Source organism: Pipistrellus kuhlii, unplaced genomic scaffold, assembly GCF_014108245.1.
Source record: "Pipistrellus kuhlii isolate mPipKuh1 unplaced genomic scaffold, mPipKuh1.p scaffold_m20_p_1, whole genome shotgun sequence".
NCBI lineage: Eukaryota > Metazoa > Chordata > Mammalia > Chiroptera > Vespertilionidae > Pipistrellus > Pipistrellus kuhlii.
Window position 1 is genome coordinate 108326781 of NW_023425404.1, and position 23990 is coordinate 108350770.

General features: G+C 38.2%; 1 protein-coding gene across 3 annotated transcripts; it reads left to right on the forward strand.

Annotated features, from left to right (window-relative positions):
• The first annotated feature begins 336 nt into the window (after window positions 1-336).
• ARL5B (ADP ribosylation factor like GTPase 5B) lies at window positions 337-23671 on the forward strand. 3 transcript variants are annotated; one of them, XM_036459472.2, is made up of 6 exons: window positions 346-687; window positions 10393-10453; window positions 12369-12516; window positions 13370-13453; window positions 15524-15675; window positions 17938-23671. In XM_036459472.2, exons 1-6 carry the CDS (start codon window positions 639-641, stop codon window positions 17984-17986), a joined length of 543 nt encoding a protein of 180 aa, XP_036315365.1. In that variant the 5' UTR covers window positions 346-638; the 3' UTR covers window positions 17987-23671. The 3 variants fall into 3 exon arrangements, with proteins under 3 accessions (XP_045443910.1, XP_036315365.1, XP_045443906.1); XM_045587950.1 differs by lacking the exon at window positions 346-687 and adding an exon at window positions 2808-2832; XM_045587954.1 differs by lacking the exon at window positions 15524-15675 and having other exon boundaries at window positions 337-687.
• The last annotated feature ends 319 nt before the right edge of the window (window positions 23672-23990 follow it).

The window sequence follows — 23990 nt, forward strand, 5'->3', positions numbered from 1 at the left end:
CTGCACAGGGTGACAGCAGCCGTCAGCTGGCACCTGCAGCTTCTGTGCAGCAAAAGGAGGCGGCCGCGCCTGGAAGCTGCGAGCGGCCCGGTGTGGAGGCCGGAAAGCACCTGCAGACAGCGGATCTTCCAGAAAGGGACGCCGGCGCGGCTCCGAGCAGTGACGACAGGGAAACTCCCCAACAACTCCCACTCATGCCCACCTTCCTCCTCCAACACCGGCCGCCGGAGCCTGCACACCGGAAGTGAAACCGGAGGAAACGCCACGTCGGAGGCGTGGGCTGACGTCAGCGCGCTACGTCAGGTGCCGTCCTTCCGGCGATGGGTGGTCCTGAGGTCGGGCGCGGAGGCGGAGCGAAGGCGGGGCCTGGATCTGGTGGGGGATTTGGTGGGTAGGTGGGTTCAGGCCGAGGCAACTACGGGTCGGCGTTGGGTTCACTGGGCTCGAAACAAAGGAGTCTGCGGACGGGGCTCGGCGCGGCGCCTGGGGACCGGCAGCCGGACGGCCGATCGACGCCCCCGGGCCACCCCGTGCCCTCTCGGCGCCGCTTCCCCGTAGCGCTCCCCGCCCGCGCCGCGGAGGGGCCCCCGCGCAGCGGCACCTGCTGCTGAGGGACCCCGCGGCCGGCCCAGGCGCTCATGATGGGGCTCATCTTCGCCAAACTCTGGAGCCTCTTCTGTAACCAAGGTGAGAGGAAGTTGCTGCGCCGCGGGCCGGGCTGTGGGCGGACGGAGGTCCGGGGACGCAGAGAAGCGCCGGAGTCCCGGGAGCGGGCGGACATTCAGGCTTTGGCCTGGAGAAGGTGCGGGAGAGACGTGGTGTGTGGGAGAAAGGGGGAGTCCGAAAGGGAGGTGTTTGGTGTCCCAGAATCCAAACTTAGGATGTTTGGATGTTGGTGAAGCTCAGCGGAAAACACCTCTTGGTACCTGGAGACATGTGGGGTGCCTTTTCTGTCTCTAATGAAACATCCCAAGTCTTGCCCCAGGGTGAGTGCCCGTCCTGAAACTGATCGACTTTTTTTTTTTTTTTTTTTTTTTTTTTAAACTAGTGCTGCTTTGTTTTCGACCTGCTCTTTTAGCCAATGCGCCTTCTTCACGTTCTCTGATGCCGCCTACTCTCCAGGACTCTGGAGCGAGTCATCCTTTTCAGATACACGGCTTTCTGGAAACCTTCAGCCTAAACCCTTTATTCCTGTCCTAGACGATAGAAAACCAAAGGCTTTGGCTCTATGTAGGATTTGCGTGTCGGCATGACTCTAGAATTCGTTATGAGACATCAGAAGTTTCAAGTCCAAAGGGCCAACAAGTTGTAAAACCTGTTCTGAGTCAGAGAATTAAATGTGATGTCTCCTGAAAAGGGAAAATACCCAAACAAACAAAAAACAAGAAAAAGGAGACAATAGGTAAAGTTTTAGGTATTCTTTTAATATTTTTCTTAGTAATTGAAACTAGTTTTTCAATTCAACTAGTTTCATTTCGAACTTAATTCCTGGACATAATAAAAAACTTAGGATTATACTAATATGTTACAGTTAATGTGGTATCTTTTATCGGGATTGAAGAAGTGAAGACAGCCAAAACCGGTTTGGCTCAGTGGTAGAGCGTCAGTCTGCGGACTGGGAGGTCCCAAGTTCGATCCCTGTCAGGGGCATGTACTTTGGTTGCGGGCACATCCCCGGTGCGGGGTTGTGCAGGAAGCAGCTGAATGATGTTTCTCTCTCATTGACGTTTCTAGCTCTTTCTCTCCCTTCCTCTCTGTAAAAAATCAATAAAATAAAAAATAAAAAAAGAAGTGAAGACAATGAAGTGGTTTTAGTTCACTTGTTCCACAGATTGATAAGAACACTAAAATAATCTTTTCCAAGGTTATAAATATCTATGCATATACATATGTAGGCATATTCAGTTACCACACCTTTTGTTGTGCATCTTCATCCAAGGATATTTTTCCACTGATTTTTAGAGAAAGTAGGAGAGAGAGGGAAAGACAGAGAGAAACATCGATGTGTTACATCTATTGGTTGCCTCCTGGGCCCAGGCGGTGGAGGAGTCTGTAACCCAGGTACAAGCCCTTGACCTGGAATCCAATCCGGGACCCTTTGGTCTGAAGGCCCAGGCTCTCTTCACTGACTGTTGGGGCCAATTACCACACTTTCAAGTGATTTTAAAGTGGCCAGAGTTTAACATCTTATAAATAAATAAATAAATATATATATATATATATATATATATATATATATATATATATATATATATATATATTTTGTTTTTTTTAAATATATTTTATTGATTTTTTACAGAGAGGAAGGGAGACAGAGAGCTAGAAACGTCGATGAGAGAGAAACATTGACCAGCTGCCTCTTGCACACCCCCGACCGGGGATATGCCCGCAACCAACGTACATGCCCTTGATCGGAATCGAACCCGGGACCTTTCAGTCCGCAGACCGACGCTCTACCACTGAGCCAAACTGGTTTCGGCACATCTTATGAATATTATCCATACTTAAATTTAATGTATTATTTTTTCAGCAGTTTATATTTGCTAATCCTTGTTACCTAAATTCACTACTATATAAAACAGCACTTTTAAGACATGCTAAAAAAGTATAAAGATCCATATAGTAATCACTTGCTTATTTTTCCTGTAGTTTAAAGAAATAAAATATTACCTAAGTCTTTGGTTTTCCCTGGTAATCTGTCCCATTCCTCTTTCTCCTCCCTATTTTATTGCTGCTCTTTATCAGCTTTGTTTGTTTATTTGTTCCAATCTTTCTTAATCAGATTAAAAGGGACTGGAGAATACAAAGGGAAAATTCGGGAGATGATGAAACGTGTTTATGGGCTGCTTTAATAGTCACATAACTCATACATTCTCCTTACTATTTAGACTTTAACTTTCCTGCTATATATTTAGTACTAGTGGTTTTCATTTTATTCTCATTCATTCATGGGCATAGGGTGTAAATCAGTCTTTAGAGTTAAACATAGGAGATACAAAAATTTAAAGACAAACAGAAAAGATAGTTACCTTGTACTTGCTCTTATAATGCTCCAACATCGGTACATAACAGAAGTAGGAAAAAAATGTGATAAATTATTAACTGATATATATAAAAGTGTGGTGGTACCAAAAGAAAATGATTATTTTTTCTAATGTGGTTCCTGGAAGACTGCAGGAAAAGGTATAGTTGGACTTTAATAGTAAGTAGGAGTTTATAACTAAGGCATGTTAGGCAGACGAGTAGAAAGGGCATGTTATTTTAGGCAGAAGGACTAATAATATGCAATGGGAGAGGAATTAAATAGTTTGGTACATGGAAGGAGCTGAAAATAGTTTAGTTTGGCTGTGTTTTAGTTTGCCTGTGGGGAGTCAGAGGAGATGAGGTTGGAAAGGTAGCCAGGGGAACCAGATCACAGAGGGCCTTGTATGTTCACTAAGCCTTTATACGGAGCAAGTCATGGGAGCTGTTGAAGAGTTTAGTCATGGTGTGTTGTTTTGAAGCAAGAGATTGCTATTTTAGTAGTCTTGTATTTATACTTTCTTTTTTCACTTTATAAGATGCAACCATTCTTTTTCTTAAATCTTTATTGTTGAGAGTATTACAGATGTCCCCCCATTACCCCTCTCCACCTGACTCCTTCACCACCCTATTGTCTGTGTCCATAGGTACCCGTTATTTTCCGGCGTATAAGAGGACACTGTGTTCTAGTAAAAAGCCTGCTCAGATTGGCCAGAGTCAGAGAGGCGGTCTATTAAAAAAAGAACTGGTGTTGCCTCGGAAGTGGGGGGTAGTCTTATACAGCGAATATAGGCCTAAACCTATGTTTTAACTGTAAAATTAGGGGGTCGTTCTTATACGCCGGAAAATACGGTAATACTACATATATGCCATATGAGTTGGTTGGTTCCTTTGGGCCCCTCTCCTCCTCCCCTCTGACATTCATCAGCCTATTCCATGTTTGTATGCTTCTCGTTTTACTTTCTATATTGACAAAATTAAGGACAACCTCAGCATATTCCATTTTAACCACTATAACACATTTAATCCAGAGATACTCAAATCACTCGATCTTGGTTGTATATTAGAATAATATGCCCAAGGCCCCCCCTCAGACCAATTCAATCAGAATGGGGTCGGGTGGTCTGGGCATCACTGCCAAGATGATTCAGATGTGCTGCCAGAGTTGAGAACTACTTACCTTAAATACTCCTTTCCCTTAGCTTGTATTGTTTGCCTCACTTCCATCTTTTTTCCTTGTAACATTTTAGAGCACTAAGCATCTCTTCATAAATTTGATACCTTTCTGGGAATAAGCATACTAAAGCATGTGCTGCTTAAGTAAAGCTATTACAAAGTACACAATTTAAGGTACAAGACTGATTACTTTGACACACTTATCAATGAGCGCTGATAGCCAACTTTTTATGACGTTGTTATTGTTCTGACTGCTCAGATCTGGTGTCTTTCATTTCTCTCTTTACCTTATTGTGCTCTTAATTCTGGACTTTTTGCTGGTTTCAAACATAGGACACTTAACCTTACCATCTGTCTGCTCCTCATTTTCTGGAACACTCTTTTCCCTTCAAATGGTTCACATTTGGGACCAAATGTTACTCCTGAGAGAGGCCATCCCTGACCACTCTTCCCACGCCAACATTCATTCTCTATTTTTTGGACTAATGTTTTGTTCTACCTGTAATCATGTTTCTTTACTTGTTTATCTGTTTTTCTCAATAGACATAACTTCTAAAGGCATGGATTTTGAGATATGAATTCACTTTTTTTGGAACTCTTGTCCTTCTTGCTTTGCCCTTATTTTCATGAAACACATCCTTCAGAAATTCCCTGCAACATTATCCAAAGTGATAATTATTTTGCAATTTCAAATGCCTGAAAATGTATTGGTCTGTCCTCACTTTTTATTTATAACTGACCTGAATATAAAATTCTGAATTGTAAAACATTTCTTTCAAAATCTTGATTTGTCATTTTCCTCCAGTTTTCAGTGTTGTTGAGAAGACAAGTATTCTTTTTTTCTTTCTTTCTTTATTGATTACTGCTCATGCCCTCACCCCCCTGGTGTCTGTGTCCACTGGTTAGGCTCTTATGCAAGCATACAAGTCCTTTGGTTATTCTCTCCCCTTTACCCCCATCCTCCCCTACCTTCCCTCTGAGGTTTGAGCATTTGATCGATGCTTCTCTGTCTGTGGATCTGCTTTTGTTCTTCAGTTTATGTTCATTATATTCCACAAATGAGTGAGATCATAGAATATTTATCTTTCTCTGTCTGGCTTATTTCCCTTAGCATAATGCTCTCCAGTTCCATCCATGCTGCTGCAAATGGTAAAATTCCTTCTTTTTTATAGCAGTGTAGTATTCCATTGTGAGGATGTACCACCGTTTTCTAATCCAGTCATCTGCTGATGGGCACTTAGGCTGTTTCCAAATTTTAGCTATGGTGAATTGTGCTGCTATGAACATAGAGGTGCATACATCTTTTCTGATTGGTGTTTCTGATTTCTTGGGATATATTCCTAGAGGTGGTATCACTGGGTCAGATGGGAGTTCCATTTTTAGTTTTTGAGGAAACGCCACACTGTTCTCCACAGTGGCTGCACCAGTCTGCATTCCCACCAGCAGTGCACGAGGGTTCCTTTTTCTTCATATTCTCACCAGCACTTGTCATTTGTTGATTTGTTGATGATAGCCATTCTGACGGGTGTTAGATGGTACCTCTTTTACAAGTATCATTCTTACTCTTATTTTTTTTTTTCTATGTAGTTGATTTTAGAATTTTCTGTTTATCTCTGGCTTTTTTTTTTCTAATATATTTTTATTGATTTCAGAGGGGAAGGGAGAGGGAGATAGTCACATAACTATCAATGATGAAAGAAACATCAGTGATGAGAGAGAATCAGTAAATGTTTGCCTCACACACTCCCTAGCTGGGTGTGGAGCTCACAATCCAGGCATAAACCCTGACCAGGAATCAAACCATGACCTCCTAGTTCATAGGTCGATGCTTAACCACTGAGCCATACTGGCCGGGCTCTGATGTTTTGTTTTGTTTTAAAGCAAGTCATTCTAGGAGTATACATGTTCTACAGGCTTGCTCTGTCTTTACCTGTGTCACCACCTGATTGATTCCGTCATTGTTCTTGCCCAGCAACTGACCTTGATGTTCTGATTTTATGTGTATGTACATCTTGTTGCTGCAGGCCCTTCTTTGATTTCCCATACTTTCTACTCTGTGTCCAAAAACACGGTTGGATTCTGTGATTAGGCTTGTTCAAACTGCTCTGTTTGCCCATGTTTGTTCTACCTGCCTTTGTTTCCCCCTGGGCCACTGCCCTATCTGCCTGCTTTTCAAGCTAACTTCTTTCGCCGGGTTAGTAGTTTTGTATGTTTCTAGAGAATTGTACTTCTCACAGGTACTGAAGAGGTGGAAGAGAAAGAATAGATCTCAAGTTCTGCAGTCTGTTCCAAGCTATATTTTATTATCTATATATATATAAAAGCCTAATATGCAAAGTGTCCCCTCAGGAATTTGACCCAACGGGAGTTCAATTGCTCACTATGATGTACACTGATCACCCGTGGTCCCCTGATGCTAGTCATGTGGTTTCCAGCTGTCACCAAGATTTAGAATGCTTGGTGCTGGGTGGTGGGATTGCTGCTCCACTGATAAAAATGCTCTTGTTCTTGTGCTATAAGGGAGAAAGATGGAGCAACACCCCAATACTGGTTCCACTAGAAATTAGAGGCTACAAACCAAGCGAGTCAGAAAAGGAGAATTATGAGTTACAATAAGCAAGCAAGTTTTGTTTTGTTTTACAAAGCATCTTCTGCCATAGTAAAAACAGCCCTCCCAGAACCATGTCATTTGCTCTGCAATATTACGTTGTTACAGCAGCCAAGTCATTAGAAGATACAAAGATGATTTGTCACCTAAGAACTTGTCTGTAAATTATGGTCCCACTCTTTGATGCAATATTAACATATTAAGAGTGGAAATATCTGATATTTGATTAGATATAAAATGAGAATTTTGACATTCATGAAAGTTTAACAAGAGGAGCAGGGTTCTGATATGAATTGTGCCACAACATTGACTGCAGATCAGTTGATTGCATTGTGATTCTTATGACAGCTTCCTTACATACCCTGTTGAGGAGTAGATTTTGAAACATTCTGCCATGGAGAAGAACAATCTTAAGTATTCTATATAGGTTAAAATCTAGAAAAGATGAAATCTGGGGTGTTCTCTTCTATGTTCAAAGGAGGTTTTGAAATACTTACCTCTTAACAGAATAATTAGATTGGGCTTAAAAACTACTTATGAACTAAGTTACTATTTAGTGCAGAAGGAGGAAAATAAAGAGGTTTTCATTGTACACAGAACCAAAACAGTATCTGCCAAAAGAATTGTAAAATCCAGATGGAAAAAAAAAAGTTAAAGATTAAGTAATTGTGTATTTATCTGTAGATTAATGGAGGGAATGGAAAACTAGTTAAGAGTATGTATATCTTATTAGCAATAGGAAACTTTTCAGATTTACATTTTAAATTGAGCTTTTAAGTAAATGGAAAAAAGTCTTGGTACATGAAGGTGGGAAAACTTCCAGGTGTAAAAACAACTTGAGAAAAAGTAAATTTGATTAGTAGAGATGGCAAGAAGGTGTGTATGAAACACTTACTAAAAACAAAACACGTTTTATTTATTTATTTATTTATTTATTTGTGCTTTTTTAAAAAAATCAATCTTTATTATTCATATTTCTTCCCCCCTCCACCAGGTTCCCACCCCACCCTCCGCCCCCTCCCCATCCCCCATTGTTTTCATTTATAGGTGCAGTTTATGTTCAGTCTCTTCCTCCCTCCCTTTCCCCGATAGTAAATCCCTTTTCAGATAGTAAATCAGTTACTTAGCATTTTCTCATATCAATAATACCACCACATGCCCAATGATACATTTCACACAAAAGACATTTCCAAATAGGTCAACCAGCCTCATCCAGGCCCCACCCAAGGCACTCACAGATCAACACCCCAGCCCTATACTAACTCAACACATCCAGATCTAAGCCTTCATCACTTGATTCAGCAGATCCTCAAGTTCCCACAAAAGTTTCCAGCCATGTCTGAGAGGCAGCCGTGGGGCAGGAGCAGGCGAGGAGCGAGCTGTTCCGGGCCTGGCTGCTCCGGGCCTGGCCTCTGTTGCTCTGGTTCGTTCCACAACCAGCTGCTCCGGGTCTGGTCACCACCGCTCCCGTCCTAGTTGCTCTGGACCTGGCTGCTGCTGCTCCAGGCCTGGCCGCACCCGACCCGGCTGCTCCGGGCCTGGCCGCTCCCAGCCTGGCAGCTGCTGCTCCGGGCCTGGCCGCACCAGACCTGGTTGCTCCGGGCCTGGCCGCTCCCAGCCTGGCAGCCGCTGCTCCAGGCCTGGCCACACCAGACCCGGCTGCTCCAGGCCTGGCCGCTCCCAGCCTGGCAGCTGCTGCTCCAGGCCTGGCCGCACAAGACCCAGCTGCTCTGGGCCCGGCTGCCCCAGGCCCGGCCGCTCCGAGTCTGGCCACTCCCAGCCTGGATGCTCCGGGCTTGGCTACTGCTGTTCTGGGCCTGGCTGCTCCCAACCCGGCTGCTCTGGGTCCGGCTTCTCCGGGTCCGGCCACTCCGGGTCTGGGTATTCCTGGACTGGCCACCCTGGGCTTGGCTGCCTCCGCCTCAGGCCTGGCTGCCACTGCCCCAGGTCTGGCTGCTCCAGTGCTAGCTGTTGTTGCTCTGGTTCTGGCTGCTGCTGCTCTGGGGCCTGGCCGTTGCTGCTCCGGGCCTGGTTGCCATTGCTTTGTGCCTGGGCACTCTAGGCCTGGCCGCCGCTGTTCCAACATTCTGTCCTTTTTTTTTTTTTTTTAAACGCATTTATGTTGCAATGTTGGCTGGTGAGTTGAGTTCTGACTTAGTCTTTGATTTTTCAAGATCTTCTTTGTATTCTTTCTTAAGTAATTTTACTATCTTTTGCTCTCACTTGATTTCTTCACATTGAGAACTTTGGTTTCTTCCTCCTTGTCCTGGGAGCTCAGCAGGTTGGCCTATGGCACCCCTTTGTTCTCCGAGGGCTCCCGCGCTGCTTCAGCCTGTTGCCGGGGTCAGCGCCGCCCAGGAAGCAGCCCCCGGCCTTGGCTCTGTTGCCCGCGCTCAGAGGTCGATGGCTCGGGGGCACCCCCCCCTCCTCCTGGGGGCCCCGTCGCCCGGTTCCCTGCCGTCGCCCGGCTGGCTGGTGTCCGGCAGGGGCTCCTGCTCCCTGTTGCATTCCTCCAGTCTGGAGCTTTTTTTTTTTTCTCCTTCCCGCTAGGGGAGTCTAGGATCAGAGTCAACAGACTGTCCTCTGCACGCAGTGCGCTAGACTCTGGGGGCTCCGCTTTTCGCCACTTCCCTGGGATTCCGCCTCACAGCCCCGTCTCCCCCTGCCCGAGCCTAGGTCCCCAGGGTCTGGTCCAGGACTGGGGTTCAGAGCAGTCCGGACTGAGGCTCAATGCCGCCGGAGGCTTTGTTTCTTCACGCTAGGATAATCCAGCATCAGAGTCAACATTCAGTCCTCTGCGCGCAAAGTGCGTGTGACTCCGGGGGCCCTGCTTTTCACTGCTCGCTTGGGATTCCGCCTCACAGCCCCCTATCCCCCACCGGAGCCTGGGTCCCCAGGGTCTGGCTCATAACTGGGGGTCAGCGGTGCCGGTTTGGGGGTTCAGCCCAGGCTGGGGGTTTTATTTCCTTCCTGCTAGGGAACGCCAGGCAGCACCCAGCCCTCTCCTCCTCTCCGGCTGCGACCTCTCCGCGTGCGCGTGCGGGCGCGCAGTATGTCTCCGTACCTTAGGCTTTTTTTCAGCTCCTCTGATTTTCCTTCTGGTTTTCTCTTTCCTTCTTGTTGTAGAATTTTCAGTCAGTCGACTACCTGTAGCTCTGGGCAATGTCCACTCTACATTTTAGTTGTATTCCATTGAAATTGTTGTGTGCTGCTGCGGTTAGGTGTCTACCCGAGCAGCCATCTTGGATCCTCCCAAAACACGTTTTAAGTTACAATATTTTATTAAGACTAGTATTGGGTTTTATCACCCCAAACTCAATAAAAGTGACCAGGTTCTCCTGTCCTCCCCTCTTTCCTATCTCCAGCATCCCTTTGTAAGAGAGCTAGATAAATAATATCATAATAGATGGTATCACTTAAGGCAGGTAGTCTTGGCATCAAAGTAAGTTCTCTTTTATTTTTTAACAGTCTTATAAATATCCAGTGAATGGACTCTCATTTGAGAGCTAACTAATAATCATTGTTGATAGTATGTAATTGTAGTATGCAGCAGTGTTAAATGTTTTTGGTTTGCTTTCTCTCTATAGAGCACAAAGTGATTATAGTGGGACTGGACAATGCGGGGAAAACTACCATTCTTTATCAATTGTAAGTATGAGTGTATATTTAAATAGTTTCATTATTTTATTTATTGGAACTAATTTGTATAATTAACAAGAATAAGGTATTATAATGGAAAAACTTGAACATAAATTTTTTTGTATTTTACTGAACACAAAATTTATGAAAAACGCCCATTTGGTGTGGTTCAGTGATTGAGCGTTGACCTATGAATCAGAATTTGATTCCCAGTCAGAGCACATACCTGGATTGCTGGCTTGATCCCCAATATAGGGTGTGTGGGAGGCAGCCAATTGGTGCTTCTCATCATTGATGTTTTAAACTCTTCCCCTCCCTCTCTCTGATATCAATAAAAATGTATTTTAAAAATTAAAAAATAACTCTGCTTCTTAAAGCCTTCACAAACTTATTTTCTGGCCTTGAAAGAAAGAATTAATATAAAATTAGGGTAAATAAAGCACATATTATAGTGCTAGAATGAGGTGAAAAAGTGCATTTCATTAGTTTATTCTCACACTGAGATTTATGTAAATAGATTGTTATCTCTAGGAAGTTTTTGCTACTCTCCTAATAGCTCTGGAAATGTTTAACATAGCCAGACTTGTCAATTCAAAAGAAATGAAGATTGCCCCTGAAAATATTGCTTTAGTAACTTTGCAACAGGAAGAAGTTTGAGACTTTCAGAGAAGTACATTAATACTTTAAGGAAATTTTAACAGCACATCAGTCCACTTGTCAAAATATATACCATTATCCTTTTATTGCTAATGAAATGGCCCGTGTTAAGCAGTAAAATGGCTCTGTGTCTGAAGCATTTTAACAAGTGGTTATAAAAAAACACAGTGCACCATTGTGGGGTTCTTGTGCCTTCCCACTTCATCTTAAATATATCAGCTGACAGTTCTCCAGAAATACTTCACTTTAGCAGTGCTTAACATTTTTCAGCTACTTTGCTAAAAAGCTTCTAAATTATGACTTGTTTTAAGTTGAGTAGCTACTTATTTTTTTTTTAATCCTATATGATAAAAGCCTAATTTGCAAAAATTGTTCCCTTAACCAGAGTTCAACCAGGGGGTGGGGCTGGCTGGCCAACTGCCCATGGCCCTTCCCCCCCAGCCAGCCCTGCCAGGGGAAGGGAGACCCCGGCCAACAGCCACTAAGAACCCTATCTGTGCACAAATTTTGTGCACTGGGCCCCTAGTTAAATATAAACATGTCAGAAACCTGTCACTGTTGTTGAAATAATTTTGTGCATAGCATATATAATACCCAAAAGGGATTAGAATGTTTCTTGCAACTCAACATTGGCATGTTAGAGGCAAATTCATCTTTGTTGAATAAATTAATGTAGTTTAATGAATGGTTATGATAATACATGTGATATGAGTATCTCTATACTATATGTATTTAGAATTAATTTTCATTAAAGTTTTCATTTGCCCATTTTTTTAAGACTATAATTGAGGTTAATAGGCCTGAACTAATATTTATGGCTGAACTAAGTCTCAGTTTTCTGACATAGACAGTCTTCAAAATTTTAAATAGCCTACTATTCCCTGGATGCTACACTGTAAATATTGGTGTCCCTGTCACCTAGAAACTTGCTCTTCCAGGATGGAACCTAGGTTCTGCTCTGATAACAAGGCATGGTGGTATTAAAATTTTGGCCAAAGAAATGCAAACTCACACCACAGAGTTCCCTTCTCTTCAGATCAAGTACATAGTTTATTCCATTAACAAAAGAACAGTTTTCTTTTGTAGTTATTCTTTGTCTAGATATTTGTTTGCAAAGTGTTTTCTAAGGTTCTATTTTTGATGCTTGTAATTAACCATCAATTGGCACAAATAAGGAAGATTGATTCCTGTTAAATACAGAGATTAAAAGTTACTTCATATTCTCAAGATATACAAAAGAGCTTTTATGGTGTCTATCTTTCAACAGCTTAATGAATGAAGTGGTTCATACATCTCCAACCATAGGAAGCAATGTTGAAGAAATAGTTGTGAAGAACACTCATTTTCTTATGTGGGACATTGGTGGTCAAGAGTCATTGCGGTCATCGTGGAACACGTATTATTCAAACACAGAGGTATACTAGAGTTACTAAAGTAAATTTAATAAAAAGAACCAGAGAGTAAACCCAGAAAATAGATAGGTTATACCTAAGACATATTGACAATTGCCTTTTTTAGTAAAGAATTTGAGATTTCAAGTAAAAGAGAAAGAGCAATGAGAGCTATTATTAGATAAGTGCTTTCTGATGTGCTGACTTCCGTTTATCCTCACCTTAATACTGAAGTATCTCCATTGTTGGAGAAATTGGACATGAACATAAATTATATATATTTATATCTTTCCCAAGATCTCAGCTTCATTAGAAGCCCTGATTAGAGGAGTAATAAAATGCTTTGAGCATAATTTAATAACACCTAAGAAACACATTTTTCTTGTGCTTTTATTGTTGATATTGTTATGCAAAAATGCTTTATTTGATTTTTTTAAATGTTTCTCTTTCAAACTAGTTTGTGTACTTCTTTCGAATAGACAGAAGTCTATAGTAAAAACATAATTATTGATTGCCTAAATAAATGGTTGTAGAATACTTTTAAGATTTGGCAAAAGTTATTTTACTTACTGTGATTTTTAAAAAATTACTTATTATTACTTGGTTTTCAAAATAAATCTTAGTATTACAGGATATTATGTATTCAAATATCACTTTAAAAAAATAAAATTGGGCATGGTTTGTATTTGATGAAGTTACATTATTTTGTACTGCTCGATGTAATTCCATGTACTATAAACTTGTTATAATGAAAAAGTAATAGACTGTTTTATAGTAAGATAATGCCATGTGAAAAAATACTTCTATCACTTGAAAATTGTTTTGTAGAAAACGTCAATAACGCATTCAATTTTCTTTCTTTTTAATTGTCTTCTAGTTCATCATTCTTGTTGTAGATAGCATTGACAGGGAACGACTAGCTATTACGAAAGAAGAATTATACAGAATGTTGGCTCATGAGGTAAGTTTTTAAAACATTATAAGCAGTGGAGTAAGGTATCTCTATACTGGTTTTGCTTTTTACAAATATTAATATTCTCCGGTGTTGGTTATTTCATTATTAACCAAGTTGTTATATTAATAAGATTTGTCATTACTTTTTCAAACTTAAAAAAATCCAGCATGTTATTTTTAGACTACTGGTAAAGATTTTTCAAAGTTAAAACTACAGTTATGCCTTAAAAAATCTGATAGATCAAAGCAGGAAAGGGGAAAACATAAGAGTTTAAAATCCCAAGAGTTGCCTGGCTGGTGGTGGTCAGTGGATTGAATGTAATCCCATGGACCAAGAGGTCCCCTTTTCGTTTCTGGTCAAGGCACATGCCTGGGTTGCAGGTTCGATCCCAACTAAGGGGCATGCAGGAGGCAGCCATTCGATGTGTCCCTCTTGTCGTTTTTCTCTCTCCTCTCCCTTCCTCTCTAAAAATCAATAAAAAATATATTAAAAAAAATAAAATAATAAAAATCCTGAGGCTATAAGAACTGAAAATTCTTTAGTGAATAATTTGAGATCAACTAACTATGAATATTTCAAATATATAAAAAACTTCAATAATAAAACACATTTATGCTCCCACCACTCAACTTAATATAGTAAATATCTTTTGAGACTTCTCCAATTTGATTTTCTTCCTTTCTGAAGGAAACCAAAAAAGAATTCCACTATGGTGAAATAGTGATTATCATCCCTATGAATATTTTTATACTCTTAGAAAAATACGGGAGTGTCCCTCAGCCCAGCCTGTACCCTCTCCAATCTGGGACCCCTCGGGGGATGTCCGACTGCTGGTTTAGGCCCGATCCCACAGGGCCTAAATTGGCAGTCAGACACCCCTCTCACAATCTGGTACTGCTGGCTCCTAACTGCTCGACTGCCTGCCTGATCGTCCCAACCCTAACTGCTTGCTTGCTAGCCTGATTGCCCCATAACTGCTCCCCTGCCTCCTGGCCTGATTGCCGCTAACTGCCCTCCCCTACCTGCCTGATTGCCGCTAACTGCCCTCCCCTACCAGCCTGATCGCCCCTAACTGACTCTGCCTGCCAGCCTGATTGCCCCCTAACTGCCCTCCACTGCTGGCCTGATTGCCCCTAACTGCTTTCCCCTGCCAACCTGATTGTCCCTAACCACTTCTACCTCAGCCCTACCACCGTGGCTATCTGGAAGATGTCTGGTCTAATTAGCATATTACCCTTTTATTAGTATAGATTTTTATATTTAAAATTCTTATTTACCTGCCAGTTATACAGAATATTATGTGCCATTGTTTTTGTTTTGTTTTTTGTTTTGTTTGCCTTTTCATTTTTTATTGAGATATAATTGAAATACAACATTATATTAGTTTCATGGAATACAACATAATAATTCAATATTTGCATATATTGTGAAATAATCACCACCAGAAGTCTAGTTAATATGTCACCATACATAGTTTCAGAATATTTTTCTTGTGATGAGAACTATTCAGACTTATTCTCTTAGCAACTTTAAAATACACAACACTCTGTTATTGACTATAGTTACCATGCTGTGCAGTACATCCTCGTGTCCTTTTTATTTATGTGTCATCTTTATAAAACATTATGTAATGGTTAATCTGCCTTTGTTAGACTGAATTAGTGAATCATGGTTATTTGAGATATTTACTTGTATTTCTATAAAATTTTTTAATTAAAACATCTGTGCGTAACCTAGCTGGTTTGGCTCAGTGGATAGAGTGTCAGCTTGCAGACTGGAGGTTCCTGGGTTTGATTCTGGCCAAAGGCAAATGTCAAGTTTCGGGCTAGCTTCCTGGTAAAGGACATGCAGGAGACAGCTGATCAATGATTCTTTCTCATCATGATGTTTCTATCTCCTCCCTTGCACTCTGAAATCAATTTAAAAAAACACATTTTTAAAAAAAAATGTGTTCCTAATCATTTTAAAGTAAAGGGATTTCACTGTAACTGTCCAGGAGGGTACGTTTACTCTTGTGCTTAGTTTAATTTGAATTGTGGTATTTCAGGTATTAGAAATATTTCATGTTGATTGCAGGACTTAAGGAAGGCTGCAGTCCTTATCTTTGCAAATAAACAGGATATGAAAGGGTGTATGACAGCAGCAGAAATCTCCAAATACCTCACCCTTAGTTCAATTAAGGACCATCCATGGCACATTCAGTCCTGCTGTGCTTTAACAGGAGAAGGGTAAGTGCTAATCTGAATGGGGGTGGTATGACTTCTTTCAAATTTCTTTCCATTTTTTTTAAGCCAACTTATTTTCTTTGATCCTGCTCTGTTTCGGTCCTTAATTAAAGGTGGTTTTTATGTTATGTTTCAGGAAATAATTTTAGTTAATTTATAATTTTTACTGAGTTTTTTTTTTGTAAACAATACAAACAATGTTTTACAAAAAGTAATACATTTTTTAATTAAATTTTCACAGTCTAATTTTTTAGTTATTGTTCATTTCTTGGTTTTATCATTTATTTACTGGGAGAAAACGATAATATCCCTTGACTTAAAAAGGAAGCATCAAAGAAATTTCACATTTTCTGCAAAGGCTTAATTAAGCCTAAACTTCCAGCTTTCCACAAGAGTACATCCCTTTATTATCAGGAGTCATTTTGATATGCAAATTTCTCAACAATAAACATTTGAAATAAATGGCATTATAGTATTTTCTTCCTTTTCCAAGAACTTGAGTTTGGATAAATAGGCCAAGGAGAACCCATGTGTTAAACATGGATTACCCAGTTTATTTCTAGTACTTATTAGGTCTAGTAATAATTAATGTCGTTTTCTAATACTTTTTTTAAATCGAATTTATTTAAACAATACAACAAAATTTAATCAACAATATAGTTGCTGTTGTTTTCTACTACTTGTGCCCAACGCTCCGGAAGCATTTTAATCCCTCTGTTGTAAAATTCTTGTGATTTTGATGCAAAAAATTCGGTCAATGCATTTTTGAGGCATTCTTCATTATTAAATTTTTTTCCAAGAAGAAAGTTTTGCAAAGAACGAAACAAATGGTAATCGGAAGGGGCAATATCAGGAGAATATGCAGGTTGAGGGAGAACTTCCCATTCCAACTGGCGCAGTTTTTCAGCAGTGATTCTTGCAGTATGCGGTCCTGCGTTATCGTGGTGAAGAATTACGCCCTTCCGATTAATCAGCGCGGGCTCTTTTTCTCTTAAAGCTTGGGCTAACCTTTCCAATTGGGCACTATACACTGCACTTGTAATGGTTTGGTTAGATGGTAAAAGTTCATAATGAAGAATTCCTTTAAAATTCCACCAAACACACAACATCACTTTTTTCGCATGCAAGTCAGGTTTTGGCGTGGGCTGCGGAGCCTCATTTTTGTCCAACCATTGAGGCTGCCTTTTCAAATTAACATACAGCACTCAATCTTCATCTCTGGTAACAATTTGCTCTAAAAACGGCAAACGGTTTTGACGAGAGAGGAGCGAACTGCAAATTGTGACTCTTTGATTACGGTTGTTGTCGGTCAACTCATGAGGAACCCATTTTCCAAACTTTTGGACTTTGCCAAGTGCATGCAATTGATTGGAAATTGTTTTTTGTGAACAATTTAAAGTTGTCGCAAGCTCTTGTTGGGTAATTTGAGGATTTTGCACCAAAAGAGCTTGAAGAGCTTCTTGATCAAAATTGGACACACGGCCTCGACCACTCTTGTCATCTAACGAAAAATTTCCCTCGCGAAATTTCTCAAACCAACGCTGGCATTTTCTGGCGCTAACTGCATCTTGACCAAGAGCACTACAGATGTTTTTTGCAGCCTCATTTGCTTTTCTTCCTAATTGGAACTCGTAAAGCATGCAGTGCCGAATATGCTCTTCATCCGCCATCTTCTTAGCCCTAGTTTTGCAACAAAAACCAAACCAAACACAAACTTTTTCAAGCAAAACTTGTTAATTGCACTTCACACGTTCTGTAGATACCACGTGTTTGAAGGTTATGTCAATACAAGTCAACGCCAAGCAAGATTTTAAACGAATGTTAAAAACGACATTAATTATTACTAGACCCGTATTTATGCTCAATTACCAGTAATTTGACCTTAGTTTTTTCATACTGGAAAAACCTTGTAATATAATGCTACATGTAGACTTTTGACCTATACCTTTAAGATTGAGCTATAAGCCTCAATTCTTTAGAATTTAGGAGGGTAATATTATCTTTCTATAGTGATTGCAGTTTTAGTTCACCTTAAAGGGCAGGGGATGAGGAGTACTTGCAATTTTGCTGAAAAACTGCCAAAGCTGTAGCCTTTAGATAAGACTGAAGCTGTTTCCACATTACTCAACTGATAAGGTCATTTTAGTGAATCTTTCAATATTTCACTTAAGTGTGTAAATAATTATTGTAGTACCAAGAATGCTTTCAGTTTTTAAGTAAAAACTTCTTCATTTCATTTTGAAAATATTTTTTCTTTTGTTTCAGGTTATGCCAAGGTCTAGAGTGGATGACCTCCAGAATTGGTGTGAGATAACTGTTTTGCTTGAAAGAGACTGCTCTATTTATTCTGTGACATGAACATTTTTTCCTAGTATCTTTAGCTGCTAAGGCAGCAGCAAGTTTAATTTATAACAACACAAACCTCTATGAGCAACACTTGAATCAAGTGCAGCTGAACTGGAAAGTGGAAGATTTTTTCTTAACTTTTTTTTAATCCACTAATCTTCAGTTGGATGAACACTAATGTATAACTGTGTTTTCAGCAACAGAATTTTCTGACTGCTTACTCTTAATTATTCAATGACTGCCTTGTAAGAAATGTTTGTCATATGTCTAATGTTTCCTGAAGTATTGTAATGACTTTAATGACCAAGTTCTCTTGACCACCCCTGCCCCCCCAGATAATGACTGGTTTGACAAAGTATTAGAGGAAATCATCGGGTATTGCTTGCAAACTTAACCAGCGCTAAGTATTTGCTCCCTCTATAAACCACTTACCTTTTGGACAGAACTAATTATGGAGAAAGAAGTCTGCCTAGAAGATATATGTGAGGAAGATTAAACATCATGAAAACTGCCTTTACATGAGTTAAAATTATTGCAAGTCATGGAATAATTTTAAGTTACTGTTAGTATGGAAATTAAGTAGGCTATTATCTAAAAGAATTAAGTCCACATTTCTGCCTATAACACAGCATTTGTTTTGGTTAAAACTAATCAAGGTAAAATATTTATTTAAATGCCCTACTTTGGATAAACCTGGAATTTTAAGAATGCCACATTATTCAATGCATATATAAACAGTAGTAGTTATTAAAGCACACCAGCATTAATATTACAATAAAACCAGCCATTTGGAATATATTTTATTACCAATTACCTACAACTTTATTATCAGCCTAAGGTTCAACTATTCCATTTGCAAGGAACATCCAATCTGCTTTGGGCAAAGCTAAAGCAGAGTATAAAGAGTTCATTTTATCAATATTTCTTAAAATTTGAAATTATGTCTAAAATACTCTTAATACCACCAGCAGTACATTACTTACAAAAACCATATGGCTTTTCTTAAAGGTATTTGAGGCTGTGGTGTAATAAGCTTGAAACAATTTGCATCTTTATTGTTATGCCTCATGCTCAAATCTTTTGCTGGAGTATAGGGAACCGCTAAATTTAATCCTAGTTTTTAGAATAGTACTATGAGACTCAAAGTTAATACACTAACAACATATAGATTTTAAAAATAGGAAAAAAGTCATAATCTATTGAAAGTTTATTTGATAATATTTAAAAGTTTTCAAGGCAGTTGTCTAATATGAACAATAAATAATACATACCTTAAGGAAGACAGGATCATAATTTTAATCCTCTTTATCTTAAATGTATGATTTTGCTATAATGAAAGAGATAAATACGTATTTAGAGAATAATAATACTTCATGTTTGCAGTATTTTTTTCATTTGGGTCAAATACAGGATTCAGTATTCTTAATATCAAAATACCTGTTCAAAAATGGTATTTTAATTCTATTTTTTATTGTAAATTGGTTTAAATTTTGCTGTTTTCAGGTATATTTGATTTATTCTATTTAGTCTAATTAATATGTAGTTGAATGTGGCAATAATTTTCTGAATTCTATTTAGTGGCAGCACACCCTAGAACTAAAAAATGGCTAGCTGAAAGGTTTTTAGACTTTGGGAACTAGTTGTTATTAACATTGTTTTGAAACTTTTTCTTAGTGATTTCATAGCAGGTAGGGGGATAAATTTTCTTTTTAATATAATCCATAATCAGCAACCTGAGAGAAAAGTAGAAAAGTAGACAAAATCAATATGGATGCTTTGTGGTGTGTATGTGGCAGTGAAACTAAGAGGGATTATGAAAATACTGTTTACCCAAAGCACACTTATCCAAATTTTTCTCTTGGTTATACAGTTTAGCTACAAATACTTAGTATAGTTCTCCTAACTCTGTCCTGAGAAAAAAACATTAATACTCCTTGTTTATACTTTGAAATTAGTCTTGTATCTAATAAGATTGGCTGGCTCAGTTTTCACTTATCAAATTATATGTTTGTTTGTTTGTTTTTATGTTACCAAGTCAGCATTATATTGAAAGTGAACAACTACTACTATAGATTCAAGTTTGCTGTGTAATTTTTAAAATACAATTTATTTTATTTTCTAAATCCTTTTTTAAAAAAACATTTGGTTTGGATTAGAAGTAATTTATGTTACCTGTGTGTTGACAATGAAATGGCATTCAACTAGATTTTGTGTCGATTGGGAATTTAAATTAAGAAATTAATGTAAGACTATTTAAAAATATATTATAGGTTCTAAATAGATATTTCCTGTTACAGTAATATGAAAACTGATTACCTTTTACTCCAAGAGAATGTTTTATCCCAAGCATGTATATAATGCTAAAGCATTGATTCTGACATTCATTGTAAATCAACAAACTCTAGGATATTGTCTGATGAAAAATGTAAATTTGTGATTAGTGCCTATATTCATATTTTAAGATGAGTTCTCAATTTTGTACTATATCTGTTCTTTGGAATTCAAGTTAGCAGCTAATTAACAGTCACATTATCTGAGTTTTTATCCTACCCATCAACCCCTCAATTGCCTAGCAAAGTTTCTAGTAGGTGTAGTGGGAAGCAAAGGGTCCTACCAACATTAGTTTAGGCAGGTGGTTATACATTTTGTTTTTCATTTGAGTGTAAAGAAACTAAATGTTATCTTTTGATATGCTATAACTAAAATGTAATTGCTACCCTAACAAATTCAAATATGGTACTTTTCTTACTTTTGAGCATGTTGTCTTCATATTTAGCCCCATCTCTCTTTCTGAAACCTATTTCAGAACTCCTTTTGAATTAACAGGCCCTTTATATGGGGTTATACTGTACATTTTGTATTGTTAGTGTAATTTAACTTTTTATAATCTGAAATAATATATATAATCTGTTGAAAAGCTCATTAAATATATAACTTTTGCTTTTAGGTTCTGTGTTAGTATGCTAAAAGGTCTAATTTTATTCTATGTTCATTGGAAGAAAGACAACTTTAGTGTTAAAAATAATTTTTACACATGCACGACCCCTATAGTCATCTGTTAACTTTCATTATCTATAACAAAGAAAAAAAACTATTTTTTCCTATGGAAACAGTGAGTAATCTAGGCAGCAGTGCATACAATATTTTCTGAAGAGTTACAGGGAGTCACAAAGCAAAATCGAAAAAAAAATTTGGTATGGTAGGAAAAAAATGAACTGTTATTATGCTTATAGAGATGGGTGAATTCCATTGACATTTATATTTGAAGAGCAACTTCATGAGTCTTGACTTTTCATCTGTGGCTTTAGATCCAAAACATTTCACATCCATTTCAATTCTAAAAGATCCTTTATATTTTGTCTGGGTAAAGTCATTTCAAGATATAGTATGGTAAGAAAATGAAAAAGAAAAGAAAAACAAAAGGATACAGCATGATAATTTGTATCTGGTAGAATATTTTGCCAGCTATCTAAAGGGGTGGTTTTGAATCTTAGTTTGGCCATTACTTTTCTAGTTGACCTTGGGCAATTACTGTTTGTGCCCTTCCTACTGTTTTCCACATACCAGGAACTTAGGCTAGAACTCCAGCATGTCTTTTGATTTTAAAATATTGAACCTTCATATGCTACATTAAAATTGAAAAACCAAAAAAACCAAACATGTACTATGAAATTAAATTCATTTTAATCTACTGATTCCCACCTTCTAATTTAATTTAGTATATGAATACAATCAAATAAGAAAACAAATTTCAAATACTAACTGCTAATCAACTTAAATTGAGCTAATAGCTAATAACAATGCAAAAGAGAAAATAAGCCATATTGCTAAGAGCATGCTAGTAAGCTGCTTGAAAAAACACCATAATCTGCTGGAAATCTCTTCTAGAAAATGCCTTGCTTACGTTCTTGACTTTTACTAATTAGAAGGGGTTAGTTTATTCAAAATTTATTGGTACCATCTCAAACTGCAGTTACGTTTGGCTTTCTAGCATTGTAAAGATTTCTAGGATTGTGCAGCCAGATGTCAATATTTTACAAACATTAAATTTATATAGCATTACTGTGAAGACTGAAATCCAAAAATCAGGTTCCAAGAAGTATTTTTTTAAGAGTACCAAGTGGCCAAAACTAAATAGAGAAGGCCAATTAAAAAAAAAAAAAAAAGATTTTTTCAGCTACTTTATATTTACGATAAGATAGAAAAATTATTGTGGTCAGCATACCTAAATCCAGCTTTAAATGTATATAGTTGGAAAATGTTAAATTTAGAGTTATAAAGGTATATCTAGGAACAAAAGTCAAAACACTTGTTAAACATAGGTAGAAAAATCTTCAAAAGGATATGAAATAATAGAAAATTTGAAAACTGAATTTCCTGCCATTTAGTACTTAAAACTAGTCTAAAAAGTACATTATTTTACTGTAGAACTGGTTGGACCTATGCTATTTTTAATGTGGCCTAAGGATTGAAGACTGGTCAGGTTTTTAGAATTTGGGAGTGTAGTCACATAGAGGCATCTTTTGCATTTTTAAAATCAGTAATCTACATTTTCTCTCAGAAATGGAGAAATAAAATATGTCGTGTGTATCTTTTGAAATAGAAAATAGTTCTAGAAGACTGTAAATGTTCTCTTGCACAAACTTAAAAATTTTAATTTAAAAATTACCTCATTTTCCAATCCATAACAAGGTGCTTTAGCTCAAGTTTGTGGGATGTTACAGCATCCCAAAAATACCCCGTCACCCAAATTCTCTTTGAAATATGCAAAGTTCACAACAAAGGGATAGTATTCTTTAGAGATTTTGTTTTATTTTGTTCTTGTTTACCACCAGCAGGGCTACCCTGGCATAGCAGATGAGAATATTATCTTCATTAAAGGAAATGAGCAAGTTCTCAATCAATATATAATTAGTTTAATATCAAATAGGGAAAAGAAAAACTCTAAAATCTGATTGATTATATTATACTGTGAATAAATTTCCACTGCTGTTGGTAAGCTACCAAATGACTATCAGTTGATCTTGATTATAATTTATTTACATATATTGTCCCTATTCATAAGATACTTTAATCATTTTAATCTTACATTTTCCCTGGGGACATTCAGGGACTCTACCCCTACCTTGTTCTCTTGGAGTAAACTGTTCAGTGTCAACTTTTAATTTTCATTTAAAAAAAAATTTAGCTGCTATTTAATTAGGATTGTGAAATAAAATTATGGTTATATTTTTTCCAATTATGTAATAGTTACAAATTTTACCCTTTTCATCTATTGCACAGATCATGGTTTAAAAAGTAAAATATTAAAAGCAACAGTCTTGCTCTTGCATTTATTCTCATCAGAATGTAATTAATATATCACATGTTGCCATCTTAACATAAATTGGTGCTTTAGAGCATTAAGGAAGAAACAGCAGGCCCTGTATAATATACTTTCTGCTTCAGAATGTAAAACTACTTTAAAGTGTCTATTTATATTTATGTTCATTTTTTAAGGTTTAAGTACAAGCCATTGTTATTCTTCAAGCTTCAGGCTTTCTGCAAAAGCTGTAACAATATCTTAGCTATTATGCTTAGTCAAATAGAAGATGGTGTTAATAAGGCCAAAATTATGAATTGGCACTCTCTGTGGTTCCCCTGATTGTACAGAGGGGGGAAAATGTCTTTCGCACCACAGACTGCTTACCAACCAGCTGAAATGTGTGCTATTGATCCGTTAGATAAGCATTAATTTAAAATTTTTAAAAAGCAAACAGCATTTACATTATCACTTGAAAATGGTTCAAAGCATGTGCTTCTAATGTGGGTTATTTAAAAGACATGTTTTAAATTTTTGATAGCTTCATGACTGTAATAAGAGGCTTCTTTGATGTGTTAAGTTTAGGTTGCTGCTACTTATGATTTTTTATTTCCGCAATTACATTATAATGAGTTGCTTGCATGTCTACATACTCAAGTAAAAGGATGCT